Source organism: Rhinichthys klamathensis, unplaced genomic scaffold (genome assembly GCF_029890125.1).
Source record: "Rhinichthys klamathensis goyatoka isolate OS25496 unplaced genomic scaffold, OSU_Roscu_1.1 h1tg000076l_1, whole genome shotgun sequence".
Taxonomy (NCBI): domain Eukaryota; kingdom Metazoa; phylum Chordata; class Actinopteri; order Cypriniformes; family Leuciscidae; genus Rhinichthys; species Rhinichthys klamathensis.
In genome coordinates this window covers 3,355,159-3,371,751 of record NW_026606618.1, presented here as the reverse complement: position 1 = coordinate 3,371,751, position 16,593 = coordinate 3,355,159, and the positions used below count along the sequence as shown (strand labels likewise).

The 16,593-nt window shown below is 37.8% G+C and overlaps 1 protein-coding gene across 2 annotated transcripts in view; it reads left to right on the top strand.

Annotated features, from left to right (window-relative positions):
* Window positions 1–16,593, top strand: part of ccnd2a (cyclin D2, a) — a 160,314-nt gene that overhangs the window by 132,012 nt on the left and 11,709 nt on the right. The window contains exons 1-2 of one of the 2 annotated variants that reach the window (XM_056250992.1): window positions 13,400–13,815; window positions 15,170–15,385. In XM_056250992.1, the coding sequence (XP_056106967.1) occupies window positions 13,621–13,815; window positions 15,170–15,385 (411 nt within the window). In that variant the 5' untranslated portion in view covers window positions 13,400–13,620. Of the gene's footprint in view, window positions 1–13,399; window positions 13,816–15,169; window positions 15,386–16,593 lie in introns of those variants that run through there. The other variant, XM_056250993.1, reaches the window with a different exon arrangement.

Here is a 16,593-nt window from a genome sequence, read left to right as displayed (position 1 = left end):
TGTTAAAGGTGTTATTGGGTATAATTACGGCTTGGCAATGAAGATGGTCTACATGTTTGCGGCTACCACCAACATTCCCCTTTTGATACCATCCTAGGATGTGGTTTATACACAATTTGTTTGACCAAAAATTTAAATCCTCTCATCATTTATTCAACCTCATATCGCTCCAAACATGTTTGATTTTTTTCTCTCTCTGTGAAACACAAATAAAAACTACATTGGACCGCAATGAATTGCATTGTGTGGACAAAAAAATACTGAAAACATTCTTTAACTCTTTCCCCGCCATTGACACAAATTTTGGCGTTCCGTGTTTTCACTGTTTTACGGTAGGGGGCGCTATTAGGCATCTTCTGTAAAAGTACTGAATCCCCTGATCGAAACACAGGTGAAGAAGAAGCAGAAACCAGTGATATTATATTTAAGCATGTAAAATAACAAAACGGCCTAATGTTACTGAATGAAATGTTGACCCAGGACGAGGTATAGGACTGTGAAGCTTTGTGTTGATTGACTTGATCTGCTCCAACTATATTTTGATCATCTTTCTGAAAACCCATCCAGACGTAGTCTTTGACAAAAACACGAGTTTCACAGCTTTTTGCTCAAAATGTGGCTTTTTTTAAGAAACTTACCCACATTCAATGTTGATAAAAAAAGGAAAGTATGAAGCTAGAATAAAACAGGTTTTTTTTGTTTGTTTTTTCAAGCAGAAGGTCTGTTTCTTTTGATATGTTCAACAAAATATTCTGGGGGGCCATGAAACTTTTGTGAAAATTCTCAAAAATGCTACTGGTGGCTGGCAACTTTTTCCCCAAAAAATGCTAGAGGGGAAAGAGTTAAATGCCTATTAATGCAATAAGCATAGGAACCCTTTGAAGCTTACCAAAACTTTGTGTGCTTGTGTGTCTGTGTGCTTCTCCCAGGGTCAGCTCAGGGATGTAACTATCCCTTTTTCCATTTCACTAATTGGATACATGTAACGACATTACCTAGATGATGGTTTTGACGGAGCATGTGACAGGAGTTTAAAGAACCACGCCATTTGACCTCGTTTATGGACCCCAGACTCAATTCTACTATTGTGCAGATGAAGGCTTGACTAAGGGCGACCGATTCAAGCTCTGGTGGCATGACCGCCGTAGCCCGTAATGCGTTCCCATGCTCCCAGGCCCTGCGTAGGAATTCAGAGGTAGCTTTACTGCTGTCACCTCACTGCCTTTCTCCATGGCTCGTCTGTTCATAACTGCTTCTATTCACTGTCGGCAAACTTCCTGAACTGCTCAAGCTAAGCAGTGTGGATGGGGACATCGCTTTAAAGGTCTTTTGGTCTCTCCGAGGCATCTTTTATGGCCGAGCACTGGGGTCCAGATTGGTCCCTCCCCAGTTCATTAGAAGCTTGTTGTCCATTCTCTTTTTCTGGCATTCTCATGGAGAGCTCTGTGGAAGTCAGGGGGGGTTGACCCATCAGTCAGGAGGTCTGGGTGGGGGGGGGGGGGGGCTGACCCTTGACATGCTGGGAAGCTCTGGAGAGTGGAAGTCGAGCTCTAGAGAAATTAACGGGGGGAGCGAGGCATTTCCATCCCACGTCCCCAACAGAGTTTCTCTTCTCACATTGAATGGCCTCTTAGCATTCACAGCCCTAGATTGAAGTGGACAGTTCTGAATCCTGAATCAGCATGGAGGGAGGGTAATGGAGATTACCTTGCAGAGAGATGAAGGGGGTGGGGGTGAAAGGAAGAATGAGAGAATAAGAGAAAGGAAGGGGGAATATGTAAGAAATGGGGGCTTCAGCCTCCTGAAGCCCTTTTTAGGGAGAAGATTTCAGGTCTGGTTCCAGCCACGGGTGCTGTTTACACTCCCCTGCCTCGCTAAAAATAGTGCTCTCGACTCCGGAATGATTCAGGAAAAAGGCTGCATCCCTTTTTATAGCCTTTGCATGACACAGCATGTCAGTGTTGTTTTCTTTCCTTTTCCCCTCATTTCCCCCTGTTTCTCTGACACAAAGCATCCCTCTGTCTTTGGCGAAACACATGTATTAGATTGGGAGTGCGGAAAGCAAGAGGTCACACTCCTGTCAGTAATTGCAATGCGATTATGAACGAGCTAACGTGATTAGGGCAGAGGAGTGATTGAAAGGTGAGTGCCGGCCTGTGATGTGGACTGGCTCTTCAACTATGTGGAGGAATTCCTGAGGTAATGGATCATGAATGGCTTTCTCTACCCTAAATGTAGACAGGAGCAGGGCAGAAAGTTAAGAATGAGTCTACCTCTGTTGCTTTAGGCAAGCATGTCTGTAAGCATGGCTATGTGCGAGAAATGGGGAAAAAACAGGGATCAAGATGTTTTCAGTGTATTTTTATCAGTCGGAGTTTCAGAATTAAATTGAACATTTTGCATTCTCAAGTTTAACTTTAAAACCAGCATAATGCGGATTCTGTTGCTGTGACATAAAGTTAGGGATGTTTCTATTAACACACAGTATATAAAATAAGACATGAAATATTCAGATGTTTTTGTTTTTTTGCATGACCATGCCCTGACACATGATTGTAAATATATAGTAAAAACTTTCCAAACTGATATAGAACATATGAAAAGAAAAGAGGTCGCCAAGTTGCTGTATTGTTGGTTGCTCGTAGGCATTTCACAGTAAAATTGACTTTTCAAAGTTGTTGAAAAAGAGATTATTGGAGTGTGTTTTACAAGAAAATACAAATTCAGTTTAATTCAATGTGTTACTTGCCATTTCTTTGTAATTGTTTGTGAAATTTACTAGCAATTTCTTACTATAAATTGTTTCTACACCAAATTTTTTTTCAGTGTTATCAGGAGGCAGATCTGCACACCGATTGTTAGTCGGCGCATCATGTCGCTGCTGATTTGCATAAAGTAAACTCTGTTGTTTCATCGTCACCTCAAATTGGCTGCTCTTAAGGTTACTTTGCCAGTGTGAATGGCCTTTTGGGTGGTCAGGGTTCTCTAGATATTCAAAATATACAAAAATATAATGAATGAAAGTGCTTCTTTTGTTGTATGACCATGCAGTGATGCGTGATTGTATATCCCTATATTTACTCTAGTAAATTAAATGAAAATTTCATTATGTGTATAATAATGCCACCATCCAGGTAGCTCTGAATGGAAAAATACACATATATTTTTGTAACAAATCAGGGTTTTATTGAGTTTCCCATAGGGAAACCCTTAGGATTTCCTAAAATAAATTCTGAAACTGTGAATGTTCTACTTTATGGAATATAATAATATGATAAACAGTAAATATGTATTTTTTAACATTACATTAATTGTTATTTTCTTTACATTTTCTTTATTTTCTATTGTGGAGCCTGATGTTTAAGGTGAATGTTATATTTGATAAATATTTCAGTTATGAAGAGTCAGTTTCATGAAATGTAAGCAGGTGTGAGCACACTCTACATCGGCGTCTGCTTTCAGCAACACGTAGGGAATGTTTTCAGGAAACGGAAAGGGGAAATTAAGAACCGAATCCCTTTGAATAGAGGTATCATTTGATAAATATCTAAAATGACTTGGAATCACTCCAAACACAACAAACAGTTTAAGGCCAGAATAGAACCACTCAGATCTGATAAAGTTATGCCCTGCGGTCCTGCTTTCAGACATTGTGTGTTTATGTCTGTGTGTGTTGTGCTTATTTTATGCACAAGATTCTCACCGGTCGCCACAATGGGATAATATGTAAGAATATATTTCTTGCTTACAAACGGAGTCACACATTTTGTCTTGCAGGAGCAAGATGTTGAGATCATGATAGAGCAGATAATTGTTCACAAAGTGGCACTCGGCGAACAGGTGCATTCAGCTAGAGAAACTTGCTTTTCTCTAAATGACTTAAAAACCCAGTTTGACTCACTCTCAGTTTTTCTTTTTTTTCTTTTTATCATTTTCATTCTGTTCAGTGGAAAATGATCCATGACACATTTTTGAAATCAAGCTGATGGGAACATCCGTGCTGTCAATTTTGAATGATATGCAGAAGGTTGCCTAATGAATGTCTACCATAGTCTGACTAAATAGATTTAATGTTATCAATTATGCATGATCATTATCTTTTATTAGTGTGCATTTTAAATAAAAAAATAAATCTTGGAAGCCTCAGTGCTTGCCATAATACATTCTGTAACAATATCATAAGACTTCTCACTACGGATACATTTTTAGAAACGTCTTCATGGGTATACGTGCAGGTTCAAAGTTTTTACCCTCTAAGATGGTCTGATTAAGCGGAGTGTATGTTAGGCTGGGCAAGGATTAGCCTTTCTCTGGCCACGGACTTGAGACCAGCGTGAAATTTTCTCACTCAAACCACTGGCTGCTCCTGCTTCTGATTGCATTTAGAAGGAAAAGCTGCCTATAACTGCTGGTCTAGGATCAGTTTTCCTGTAATTATAGCATATTGGTGAAACAGATTTGGTGTTGCTCTCTTGAGAGCATCAAAGGTTTAAAAAAAACAGGTTTTGCAGCATTGAGCAATGTAGCCAATAACAAACTTATCTGTTGATTTCTTGAACGTAATGGCCAATCAGACATGTCTAAGTCAGAATCCACATGGCACGATTCTAGCAAATCCTCTCGTTATAAGTTGACTGTTAACACTTTATTTCGATAGTCCACTTTAGACATTCTACTAACTATAAGTAACTTTGCAGCTACATGTCAACTAACTGTCATTAGAGGATTAGTAGACTGTCTGCTTATCTGCTAACACTTTATTTTGTTGGTCCCCTAAAAGACATTCTACTGACTATAAGTAACTTGTCAACTACAAGTAAATTTATTCTCCTAACTCTAACCTAGCAGTCTACTGACAGTCTACTAATACTCTAATGAGAGTTAGATCACTATAATGATGTAGTTGAAAAGTCACTTATAGTTAGTAGAACGTCTCAAGTGGACTATTGAAATTGTAACCAGTTAACTTATTTAACACAAGGTCTACACTTTGTTTGTTATAAGACCCCATTTACACCTGGTATTAAAATGCAATCTGTATCCAGATAAGTTATCCGGATAATAAAAAACGCATGTTAATGCAAGGTGTAAATACGCTGTGATCGGATCTGCCTGACCACATCTGGAGGTAGTCTGGCTCGCATTGTGTTCGGATCTTTACTAGGTGTAAACGCAATCCGTACGACGTGATGGCATTTGTACCTGCCAAACGTCTTTTTTTTTTGTCTTTTTTTTTCTGGAGGACAGAGATCCGAACTCAATGTGGATAACGAGAACGCATTAAAAATACAAGGTGTAAACGCAAAGGTAAGATCAGAACACTTATTATCCGGATAACTTATCTTCATACAGATCTCATTTTAATAACAGGTGTAAATGGGGTCTAAGAGATTCAATGTGCAGTCAGATTCATTGATTATAGCGGAACTTTGTGTGATCGTGATGAATTGAGGTGAGTGACAGATTTTTATGAAGTTCCTAAACGTAAGTTAGGGAGGAGCGAGCCCATCCAATCTTTCAATCAACAAACAGAGTATATAAGCAGCCGCTTACTTCTCCCAGCTGTTCCAGTATCCCTCCACCTCCCCAAACTCCACCTTCATCTTAGGTACCTTGCCCTTTAATTAACAGGTCCTACATTTAGCCACTGGGGGGTATATCAGAGCTCGAGTTGAAGCTGCTTCATCGAGCCCCTCTCCAGCGGACAGCAAGCCAAATAAGTTTAACCTAATATCTTAAAGATTTTATGGGCAATCGAACTCGTTAAAGTAATTATAAAGGGAGCACTCTTTGTGCGCTTTCTACCCAGATAGCAAATTGGTTTTGGCCCGAATCTCGTTGAATTTCGTCTGTGAGTTTGGTGATAATCATCAAACTCACAGACGAAATTCAACCAGATTCTGAGTCATGGTATGGAGAAGGGTTTGTTGAGGATCAGTGCCGATGGCTGTCGTGTCGATGAGGTCTTTACAGGGGAGAGTCTAGTTGACACAATCTCTGCTGACACTTCAGGGATGTGTTGTGGTCGTGTCTAGGCGCAGGTCCATCATCTGATCTGGATACGACCACAACGCATCCCTGAAGTGTCAGCAAATGATGGACCTGCGCCTAGACACGACTACAACGCATCAACGCAAAAAAAAACTTTTTTTTGCTGCATTAGGTAAGGCAATGTTCATTTATTAGTCCAATTGCCTGCCATCCTAAACCATGTATGCTTTTATGTTCAAATTATAGTGCTATGCGACACGTAACTTGAAACCAGAGCCGGCTCTGCTTGAAACTGTTTCATTACATTCTATTTAAATGTGTTTTTAAAGAGGGTTAAGTTGGTGCACCCTCCGCATATCCATACTCTTTCTTTTCATAAGTTTATGTTACTCTAAACATGTTCTCTAATTATTTCTATTTTCTCCTCTCTTTTACATGCAGATCATTTCTAGGACTGATTACACCTTCAGCAGTCCAGACTTATCTTTAGTTTTAAGAAATGGAGGCATAGAACCTCTCAAAGTCTTCTGTTCACCTCAGAAGTGTGTCGAGAACTCTGGTTCATTGTAGGTTAACAAGGTGTGAACAACCAGTATTATAAAAAACAGTATTATAAAGCCCAGAATGCATAATTGAAACACAGAAGATTCAGACTCCCCCAACTTAAAAGAATGCAACATCTGACAGTACTGTGTCTGTTGTGTCTGATATTTAAATCTGCAATTCCACAAATCCCTGAATTTTTCCCTCTAGTGTTGTTCACACAATAGCATCCCAGCCAAAACAACCTCCACCCTTCTTAAATAAACCCAAACAGAATCATGGGCCTGTCCTGTGGGGAGGTGCTGCTGAATCACCATTTCACTGCAAGGCTCCTTGAGTATTGGGGGACCCCGTCTAGAATGTGGTTCACAATACTTGAAAAGCTTTGTAAAGCTTGAAAAGTTTGTAGTCAGCTTTGCATTTTTATTTCAGTATTTCATTCTTTTCTTTTCTCTTTTACTTTACTCTATCGTTCTCTGTACTGCCCTTTATCTCTCTCAGCTGTTTTACTGTGGTGGTGTTATGGGTTCATCGAGCTGGTATGCGGCAGGAATCTTTGGATCAAGGTAATTTCACTCAGTTTGAGATTTTCCCAGGATGTTAAGCTTCCCTTTACCTTTGTGTGCTTCAGCGAGCGAGATAGCAAGCGACACATGTTTCGAATGCATACATGGTGGCTCCCGGGGTTTGACGCCAGCAGCAGGGCAGGGGGAACTTGAAAGATACGGATCGTAAATTACACCTGACACTAGAATTTCCCAAAAGGATCAGATTATTGCAGCCTGACTTAAGTGCTATGCTCTGAATTCATGTGTGGTAGGGTAAGCGTGATGGAGGGCTATTTGATTTGTAATGCCCCTTGCTGATGGGGAGGCCTGAATGGGGGCCTATCATTGAACCTTTAAGATCCTTCAGTGGTAATAAAGGAGTAGTTCACACAAAAATGAAAATGATGCCATCATTTATTCACCCTCATGTCGTTCCAAACCTGTATCCTTTTTTCCCCTCCGTTGAACTAAAACAGTCACTTGAAGGCTCCAAAAAGCGGTCCATGTGTTTTGTGTATGACATTACAAATCTTTTGAAGTTGTACAACAGATTTGTGTGATCAACAGATAAAAATGTAAGCCATTATTCACTGATAATCTTCCCCTCAAGTAAGCTGTTAACTGTTGCAACCGAATCAGTGAGTCAGTGAGTTGGACTAGTTTTATGAAACAAATCAAACGATTCATTACAAAGATTGCATTTGAAAGAATCATTTAATCATCAATCGAACATCGCTACCTCTCTCATTAACACCATTAAAATGATAAATGTATAATATCATGTATTTTTGTCTGTTTCTCACACAGAGCTATCATAAAACTCCAGAACACTTGGACCACTTTTATATTGTGCTTAGCTCTTGTGTCCTTTTTGAAGCTTAAAATGTTCAGTCCCCCATTCATTGTAATTACATGGAAAAGAGCGATCAGCACAGTCTTCGGAATATCTTCTTTTGTTTTACACAGAAGAATTTCCTTCAAACAGGTTTGGAATGATATGAGGGTGAGTTAAATAATGACAGAACCGTAATTTTTAGGTGCACTATCCTTTAAAGTGAAAGTTTCAAAGTCAAGTATATTCTTTTTTTTTTAGGTACGCTAATTTGTTTTTCATTTAAAGTATTAATTTATTGTTTCTGAAGTGTTTTTTTTAAAAGTTATATATGGTTAGTACTATTACCGAGAACACCCTAAATGAGGTGACACCTGAAGCATGTTGAACGTGAGAATTTGCAGACGATCTCTCTCACATCTATGCTTTAACCCCACCTGATTTTGCTGGGGACCCACAGGTCCTTATCCAAGAACACAAATAGGTGACTAGAGCAACCGAGGTGCAAACCCACCTCAAGATGCCATACCTTGTGCGTACAAGTGCAGGTGTGAGTGTGGGATCACAGGAGAACATGACAGGAACCTTAACAGAACTGCAAAGTGAAAGTGTTTAGCTTGCATTTGGATCAGGAAGTCTCAAGCACTACTTTGCTTGCAGGTGGTTTTTAGCTGATAGAAAAGGTCTGTGCACAACACAAAAGTTCATTTAGTTTCAAGTTGGTTTCAAGATAGAGTGTTTCTGCTCAAAGGGTGTTTGATCTCGACTGCTACATTGTTGACAAAGCTGAAGTATGCTTTGCTCACAGGTGGAACTTCTCAGGATGTTTTCCCAGTAATGGAAGAGTCAGCCATGCAAAGTCGGAATGGCCTTTTTTGTGCTGACAAATACTTGAGGGACATAACCTGCCCCCGAAATGTCCTTGCATTCTCCAACAAGGCTTTTGTTTCTCTTTGTGGGTTCTTAGCTTGAAGGGAGAAAGAAAAAATGGATACTGGAATGGTAAAGTATCAGCCAGCAGCTGTTGCGTGAGTGACAAACTCAAGGGCTTGTGATATGAGAGGCACAGAGGAGAGGAAGACAGCAGTGGCTCTGCTGTCCAACAGAACATGTGCTGGTGTGTTACAAAGACAAGACATTACCTGTTAGAGGTATATTGGACACAGTAATATTTACTTGTGAGGTGCAGAGTTTTAGTTTTCACACTGAGCCCCCATTTTGACAGATGTCTATCGTGTTTATATGAGGATTCTGGGGTCGGGTGTATGAATGCTGAAATGTTGGTCATGTGCTGCTGGCAGGGATCTGTATTGCCATATTGGACTAGACAGACTATGTCTGAAGAAAATGTCTGTCAACACATTGTCCAGGTTGGCGTTTGATGTCTGTAATGATGATGGGGTAAAAATAACATAGATTCCTCCAGTAATTTTTGTAAGTAAAGCAAAGAAAGTCTCTTTTTTTCAATTCGGAGATAAGCCTGATGCTATTTTGTGACTGCTGCTATACTTGATTATGCTCTATACAGTTATTTCCTCAGGTCTGATGCACCTGTTGTGGGTTTGTGCTAGTAAATAAGATAACATTGAGAAGCAGTGTTACAACGTCCCCACCAGCATGTCAACAATGCTTAATTCCTCTGCATCTCTTTCACATTTTGATACTTTTTACCTCTATTTGGCTAAACAAAGACATTTCCAGACAACAGTAAGACTTTGTTTGTCTGACCTGTCTTTTTAATGAGATTAAAGTCAGTTATAAAGAATTTGTCTCATCCCAATAAATGTGTAATATAAAACATTTCATGTCATTAGGTCATGAAAGTCTAAAACTATATGTAAAATAATAGGTGATAAAAAGTCATATAGATTGAACTAATCCAGAATAGTTATATATATATATATATATATATATATATATATATATATCTTTTCATTCCCCCCCCCCCCCTCAGAACATTTAAAATCATAATATATATTTTTAATTATTTAATATTTGAATGTATCTTAATGCAAGTTTCATGTGCTTGTGCATTTTGAATTAAGATAAATTCATGACTAGTGTAGACAATTAAATAGAGATATTTCTCCTCATATTGTTTGTTTAAAAAAAAAGATTATTTAATTCAGTTCTGTGTAAATTGTGTATACTTTTTTTGTCTCCAAAGATGAAGACATTCACTCCTTTTGTTTTTTTGTTTTTTTCTCAATGGCAGTTTCAACCAGTAGTTGTCATTTACAATAATTGTAAACTATGTCAATTAATGAAGCATATCAAATATTTTTTTGTGATGGATGGCTAAGTGCTTTTGTTTTCATTCAGTAAGGACATCTGTTGTTGCTCAAGCATGACACTATAACTGTGAGAAATCTGTTATTTTGTTATTCTCTTCTCTTGCCTTTTGACTAAGAATTTAATTGTAATTTGCTATCATTGTAAAGACATTTTCTGCTTAGTGAATTTTAATGCATGTACTTCATAAATAGTTAGAAGCCAATGTTGGGTGCGGCCACCTGTTTATTCAAAAACTTTCTCCTGGAAATAAATGTATTTTGTTCAGAGAATGCTACAGGATTTTGATAATATCTGTAGTCTAAACAATTGTGATTATTGATTATTGTTCTCTCTCTAGTTTAATTGCTCAATTAATTCATTGTGAATTGAACAATATTCTAAATAAAGAAATGTTTGTAATTTAAAATGCAATGAAATAAAACTGATTGTGGATGATTTTGTAAATAATGTAGTGCAATACAAAAGTCCAAAATAACATTAGTAAGCATGATTATGTGTGCCTGATAATAAAAAACAAACATGTTTTAAACATGTTTACAGGAAGATCTCCCTTTCGGAAATATACATTTAAATAGCTTTATTTAATTATTCAGGTTTGCTAACATATTTTTCTAGAAAAATTATAATAATAATTTCTTAGTATTTGTGGCTCTTTTTTTCAACAATAGTTTCACATCAAGGAAGTGTTTGTGCAGTGCAGTAGATTATTGCTGTAATGCATGAGTTATATCTTCTAAGTTTAAATGAAAAAAAACAAATAAGCAAATATTTCTGTCCTTAAATTAATTTCTTATTATCCACACATTTGCTTCCTTGATTTATGGAGACTCAAACCTTAAGCTCTGAGTTTCCATGGAAGAAAACACCCAAGTTTATGTGTGAAAAACTGAAATGTATAATCAGCTATGATATTTGGATGGTTTAGCAAACTTTATTTGGGTGTGTCTTCACGGATATCGCGTTAATTGCAGGCATCCGGGAAATAGCTTGAACTGCTTAGCCCAGTAGAGAAGCGTTTGAGTGACGTCATTATTCCGCGAAAAAACAGCATGGTCAGGTTAGAATATAGAGGCGTGAACCACAGAGACAGGCATTTTTGAATCAAATATAGTTAACTCTTTTTGACGTTATATATATATAAATGCCTGTTTGAATGTCTTAAATGAGTTCAAAGCAAACTAAAAGCGTTGATTTATAGATGAAGGTTTGAATTAGACACCACTTAATGAGTCAAAACGTTGCACACTTACAATATCTACCTATATCTATATTTCATGGTAATAAGAAAAATATTTCATGTTTATGCAAAACGGTTTTTTTTATCTAAAGCTTTTCAAATGCGGATAATTTGAGTAACGTCTTATTGTTTTATTAAAGAACATTTGAATGATAACCACTCAGTGCGATAGAAAAAGAAAGCTTTATATTGTTTCAATAAAAAAGGATGCATCTTTGATGTTATAATGACTCGTAGCCCTCATTGTTTAAATCAATTAATGCGGCATTTGGAACGATGAGACCCACTCAGACACCCTGCATTACTGAAATTTCACGTGTCGGGTGCGTGTGGGCAACCCTGCAGTTTACATAAGGAACGCGGATGTTTTAATAAGGAAATGAAATGACTATATGTTTCAGCATTTAAGTCACTGGAATTGCTTAATTATACCTTAATTTGATCTTGTAGCTGATATGCATCATTTTCGCTTGCTCTGTTCATTTAGATTTATAATAGCCTTGCGTTTGGTCAGGGTAAAGTATGGGCTATGGCTACTATTATAAAAAAATAGAAACTTATGGGCTGACATAACTTTTGAAAATTATGACCTATATATTATTTAAATTGTATTGCTTTATTTGTCCTGCATGAATTGTAATCAGAATCAGTTTATCTGGTATAATATAGATCTGATAGATCTATGAGTTTATCAAAGCATCACTCGGATTGTATTGCTGTAAATGCTGTAGAGTTGTATAAATTTCTTCATGTCATCAGCGTGGGGCAGACTCTGTGAAGCAGCAACATTCATCAGGTGATCGGTAAAATAGATTAGGTTCTTTCTGGCGTTTTAGAAGGTGAACTTCCACTGACAAAGTCTGCCCAGTAACAATCCGAAAGCGCGCAGAAGAACTATTGGCTATGCAAATTAACAGGGGAGGGAAACAATCTACAGCGAGAAGAAGAAAAAAAGATTTTAAAGAGACATTTCCTATCACATTTAAAAAGTGTTGAAACAAAGCAACTGTTGCAAAAGTAGACTACATAGCTGCGGTCTGTTGAGTTCTTCGGAATCACTAACAGGCTTGAGAACCTCGAGATGCACCTCGATCAATAACTCACTCACTAGATGTTCTCTTTGAAAACACATTAGCGCCATTTAATTGTAATTCCCCTATGATACGAAAGGTTATACTGCTATGTCTCATTTGCAACTTACTTTATAAATGAGTGCATTATGGGCTTTTGAAATCCGTCACCTGCATGTTAGGTATAGCAGAACACAATTTTGGAATGCTCACATCTCCTTTTGAGGCTTGGCTTTTCGGTCCTAAATAGAGACTATAGCTAATGCTTTATATAATAGCCTACACTGGAAGCAGCTCAAGAGAATAACTAGCATTGCAGCTGCTATCTCTAACCAGAGAGCGTTGCTTCATGCTTTCGCTGCATTTCCTAGAAAGCTATCTCGTTGACCACAAGCGTTGCTGCTTCATGTAAGATAGTTCTATTTCTACTTTGTGATGACGAGGGGACGTTTTGGTGTCCTTACAGTCAAAAAGAAAAGTTTTCGACCATTTATTGGTTTAATTTGCGCAAATTTCTGCCTGACATCACCATTGATCAAGGATGTGCATTTGATAGCATGCAAAAAATAAATAAATCAATGACGGTTTAGAACACTTCGTGATAGGCTCCATATAAAAGTTGAGTATTTCCTTGGGTGCAGTGTGTTTATGTTAATGTTTACCCAACGTCGTTAAAATAGTCGCGTATGTATGAATGGGTGAGTTAACTAAGGATGAACGTCTTGATGAACCATAATACCAGCAAATATTGTCTTTCTGTCCATCTTGTGGAGTCTATTTATTATATGATAACAAGAGCAAGAATGGAGGAAAAAAAGAGGAAGACCGAGCATGTTGCCTCTGGCCAATAATAAGATCTGCTTGCTTGTGAAGCTTGCGTCACACAGCCTTACATCTGCAGACCTCAAATGTTGCAGCGAGAGGAGCAGAGCAGAGAAAGAGACTAGTGGGGAAAAGTTTGCAAAGGGATCAGGACTAACCTGGACAGCCTTGTAGACTGATTTTATGTGTCCGAAAAGTCCTTTCTCCACTTTTTGATCTTTCGCAACCATTATATTTTACTGTTGGTAGGCATATTCGAGATCGAAAAGGACTTTAACAATCATGGAACTGCTTTGTCTCGAAATGGACACCATTATAAGAGCCCGTCCTGACCCGAATCTTCTATATGATGACAGGGTACTACAGAGCTTGTTGACCATCGAAGAGAGGTTTCTTCCCCAGTGTTCTTATTTTAAATGCATTCAGAAAGACATTCAGCCCTTTATGCGGAGGATGGTGGCAACTTGGATGTTGGAGGTTTGTACATATCCGATCATTTCCGTGCTTATACGCCGTATCTTCAAAATGTCTTGCAAAGTGTTTTCTCCTTTATTCTGTCATGTAGCCTAAGCATTGTGTAATGCAACTGAAGGAGCTACTTTAATATTTCCGAAAGGGCAGATCCGATTTTGTCGGGTTATTTATTTTATTGCAGTCATAAGCGCTGATTTTGGACCAAGTTCACGATTAGATTTGCAGGGGGATGGAGGTTATCGACATATGTCAGTGGTCATAAGCGCATATTTCTTAAAGTTTTTGGTTCCGTCAACACAGTGGACAGCATCGTGCTTAATGTTATTTATTTATTTTTAGGATAAATATTTCCATGCACACGTATGCACTTCAATGCTTGCCGCTGTGCTACATCTAACCATCGCCATGTTGGTTTTTCTTTCACAACAACTTTATCGCAACAAAATGATCATAACAACTCTTTACGTGTGCATTACTTGATAAATGAGCGTCTAAGGTTTATAATTATGGTTGAATATATTGGGAATTACTTTTCTATAATTTTGTACAATTTTTTGAAATATATGGTTGCGGAAGGGGCGAGGGCCGTGCTGCTTCTTAACCCATGCTGATCGAAGTCTATAGCCTTGGAATTAAGTTCGTTTTTTGTCGGAATCTTTCATATTTCTTATCTTTGAGTGTTGGAAACGTTAGAGGAGGACCTTAGCTTTATTTTCATGTCTTAAATTTTCAGGTGAATCGAGCAGGAGAATTTATACAAATTTTTGAAAAACATATTTCGCTCCGATGGTGACGCACTCATCTAGACCGCATGCTACTTCGTTTAAAAAATCTCGTTTTAATCATATAAAACATCGATTTAATAACTTGTCAATTGTCGGGAATGATGTAAAAGGGATTGGTGAATATTTAGAGGTATGAATAGTGGACGTAGACAATTTATTTATATTTTTAAATATTTTATGAAAATATGACGAATTAAAAAAACACATCCCGTACTGTGTAGCATGGGTGTTTTTTGGCTCGGATGATTGTGATTTGAATTCGTTTCTTACTGAATGAACCAAAGGAATGTGTGCTTATTGACAAAGATGTTTGAGTCCTCTTTTCATCCTATACATTTATAACTACAAGACAGGAATTGCACGTTTTTTTTTAATCAATCTCTAATGTTACCGTAACGATTTACAACCTCATATCTATGTCACTGATGGACAGTACGACATATTTCGTTTTTTCTTGATAATTATTTTACACACATATATATATATAGACATTGTCATAAATTACACTAATTTTGTTGCGCCACGTGCATCTTTTCCTCTGAACTGATTAAGTTATGCCCTGCCCTTTCCAGGTCTGCGAGGAACAGAAATGCGAGGAAGAAGTTTTTCCACTGGCTATGAACTACTTGGACCGATTTTTAGCGGTGGTACCAACAAGAAAATGTAACTTGCAGTTGCTCGGAGCAGTGTGCATGTTTCTTGCGTCTAAATTGAAAGAGACGCGTCCATTAACTGCAGAGAAGCTGTGCATCTATACTGATAACTCAATCAGACCGCAGGAACTGCTGGTAAGCACCAAATAAACTCTTTGCATACCAAAACCTACTAACCTATCTGTAGCAACTACTAGATAATTGTTTTACATACTTTATCCACAATTTCCCCCAAATATGAATTGCATACTGCTGTTATACACTAAATATTTTTAATGCATCCCACTTATTTTAATTTTCATTTAAAAATGAATGTAGCCCACTGCAATATTTGATGGAATTATTTTTCATATTGTGTATGTTTAAAAATCAGCCACATAAGAATTAAAAGTAGTCTAAAACAAAGACTAGGTTCTGTTTGACAGAATATTCTGCCTGATGGATGTTCTCCACATTCAAATATCAACTAAAGGGTATTTGAGTGCGTGTCCATGCATCACAGGGCTATTACGCCATCTAGTGGCAAATATGCAACCCACAGCAACATCAGGGCTGAGGTCTTAATCCGCTAGGTGTATGTTTTGTGAATATAGTCTTAAGGTGATGATACATGGGGCAACTTTTTGTGCAATGTTGCGAGCGATGTTGCTTGGGAAATTTCCATTTGAGAATGGGCAACAAATTTTGATCTGAAATCTTTAGATCGGTCAAGGGCCCTGTGTCTCACCTGGTTGCCAGTTGACGGCAACATTGCCCAGCAACATTGCTCAAAAAGTTTTCCCATGTATCATCACCTTAAGTGTCAAATGAGAGATACAGTCAATTGACTAACTTTTCATCTTTGGAATATCGTCATTCAGCTTCTTCTCATTTCTATTTGCATAGGTTAACTAACTATATGAGTAAATTATTGATTTAGAGGAAAAACTGTAGACATGAAAGCTAAATATGCTGTTAAATCACTCAGTGTCAAGGGGAAAAAACAGTAGGCTACAGTGTGGCATAAAAAACATTTGACTATGTTACACCTGCACTTTGTGAGTTTTTCCTCAGCTCTTACTGATTCAGCATTGTATTTCTGGTGGAAATGGGCAGTGTTTTAGTAGCTCAGGCCAAAGATAAAAATGAATTTTTTCATAAATTGTCAGCGAATTGCTGCTGTGGGTGGGCATCCTGTTTTTTCTCTTCAGCCTTGCCTAGTGTTATTTTGTTGTTGTTGTGGAGCTTCTGCTGGTCTGCAAAGTCCAACAGATGCAGGCAACTGAATATCAGCTGTCACAGTCACATTTACATTTTTGTCCTCGTTAGCTGGCAAGAAGTTCTTGTAAATGAAACCGCAGTGA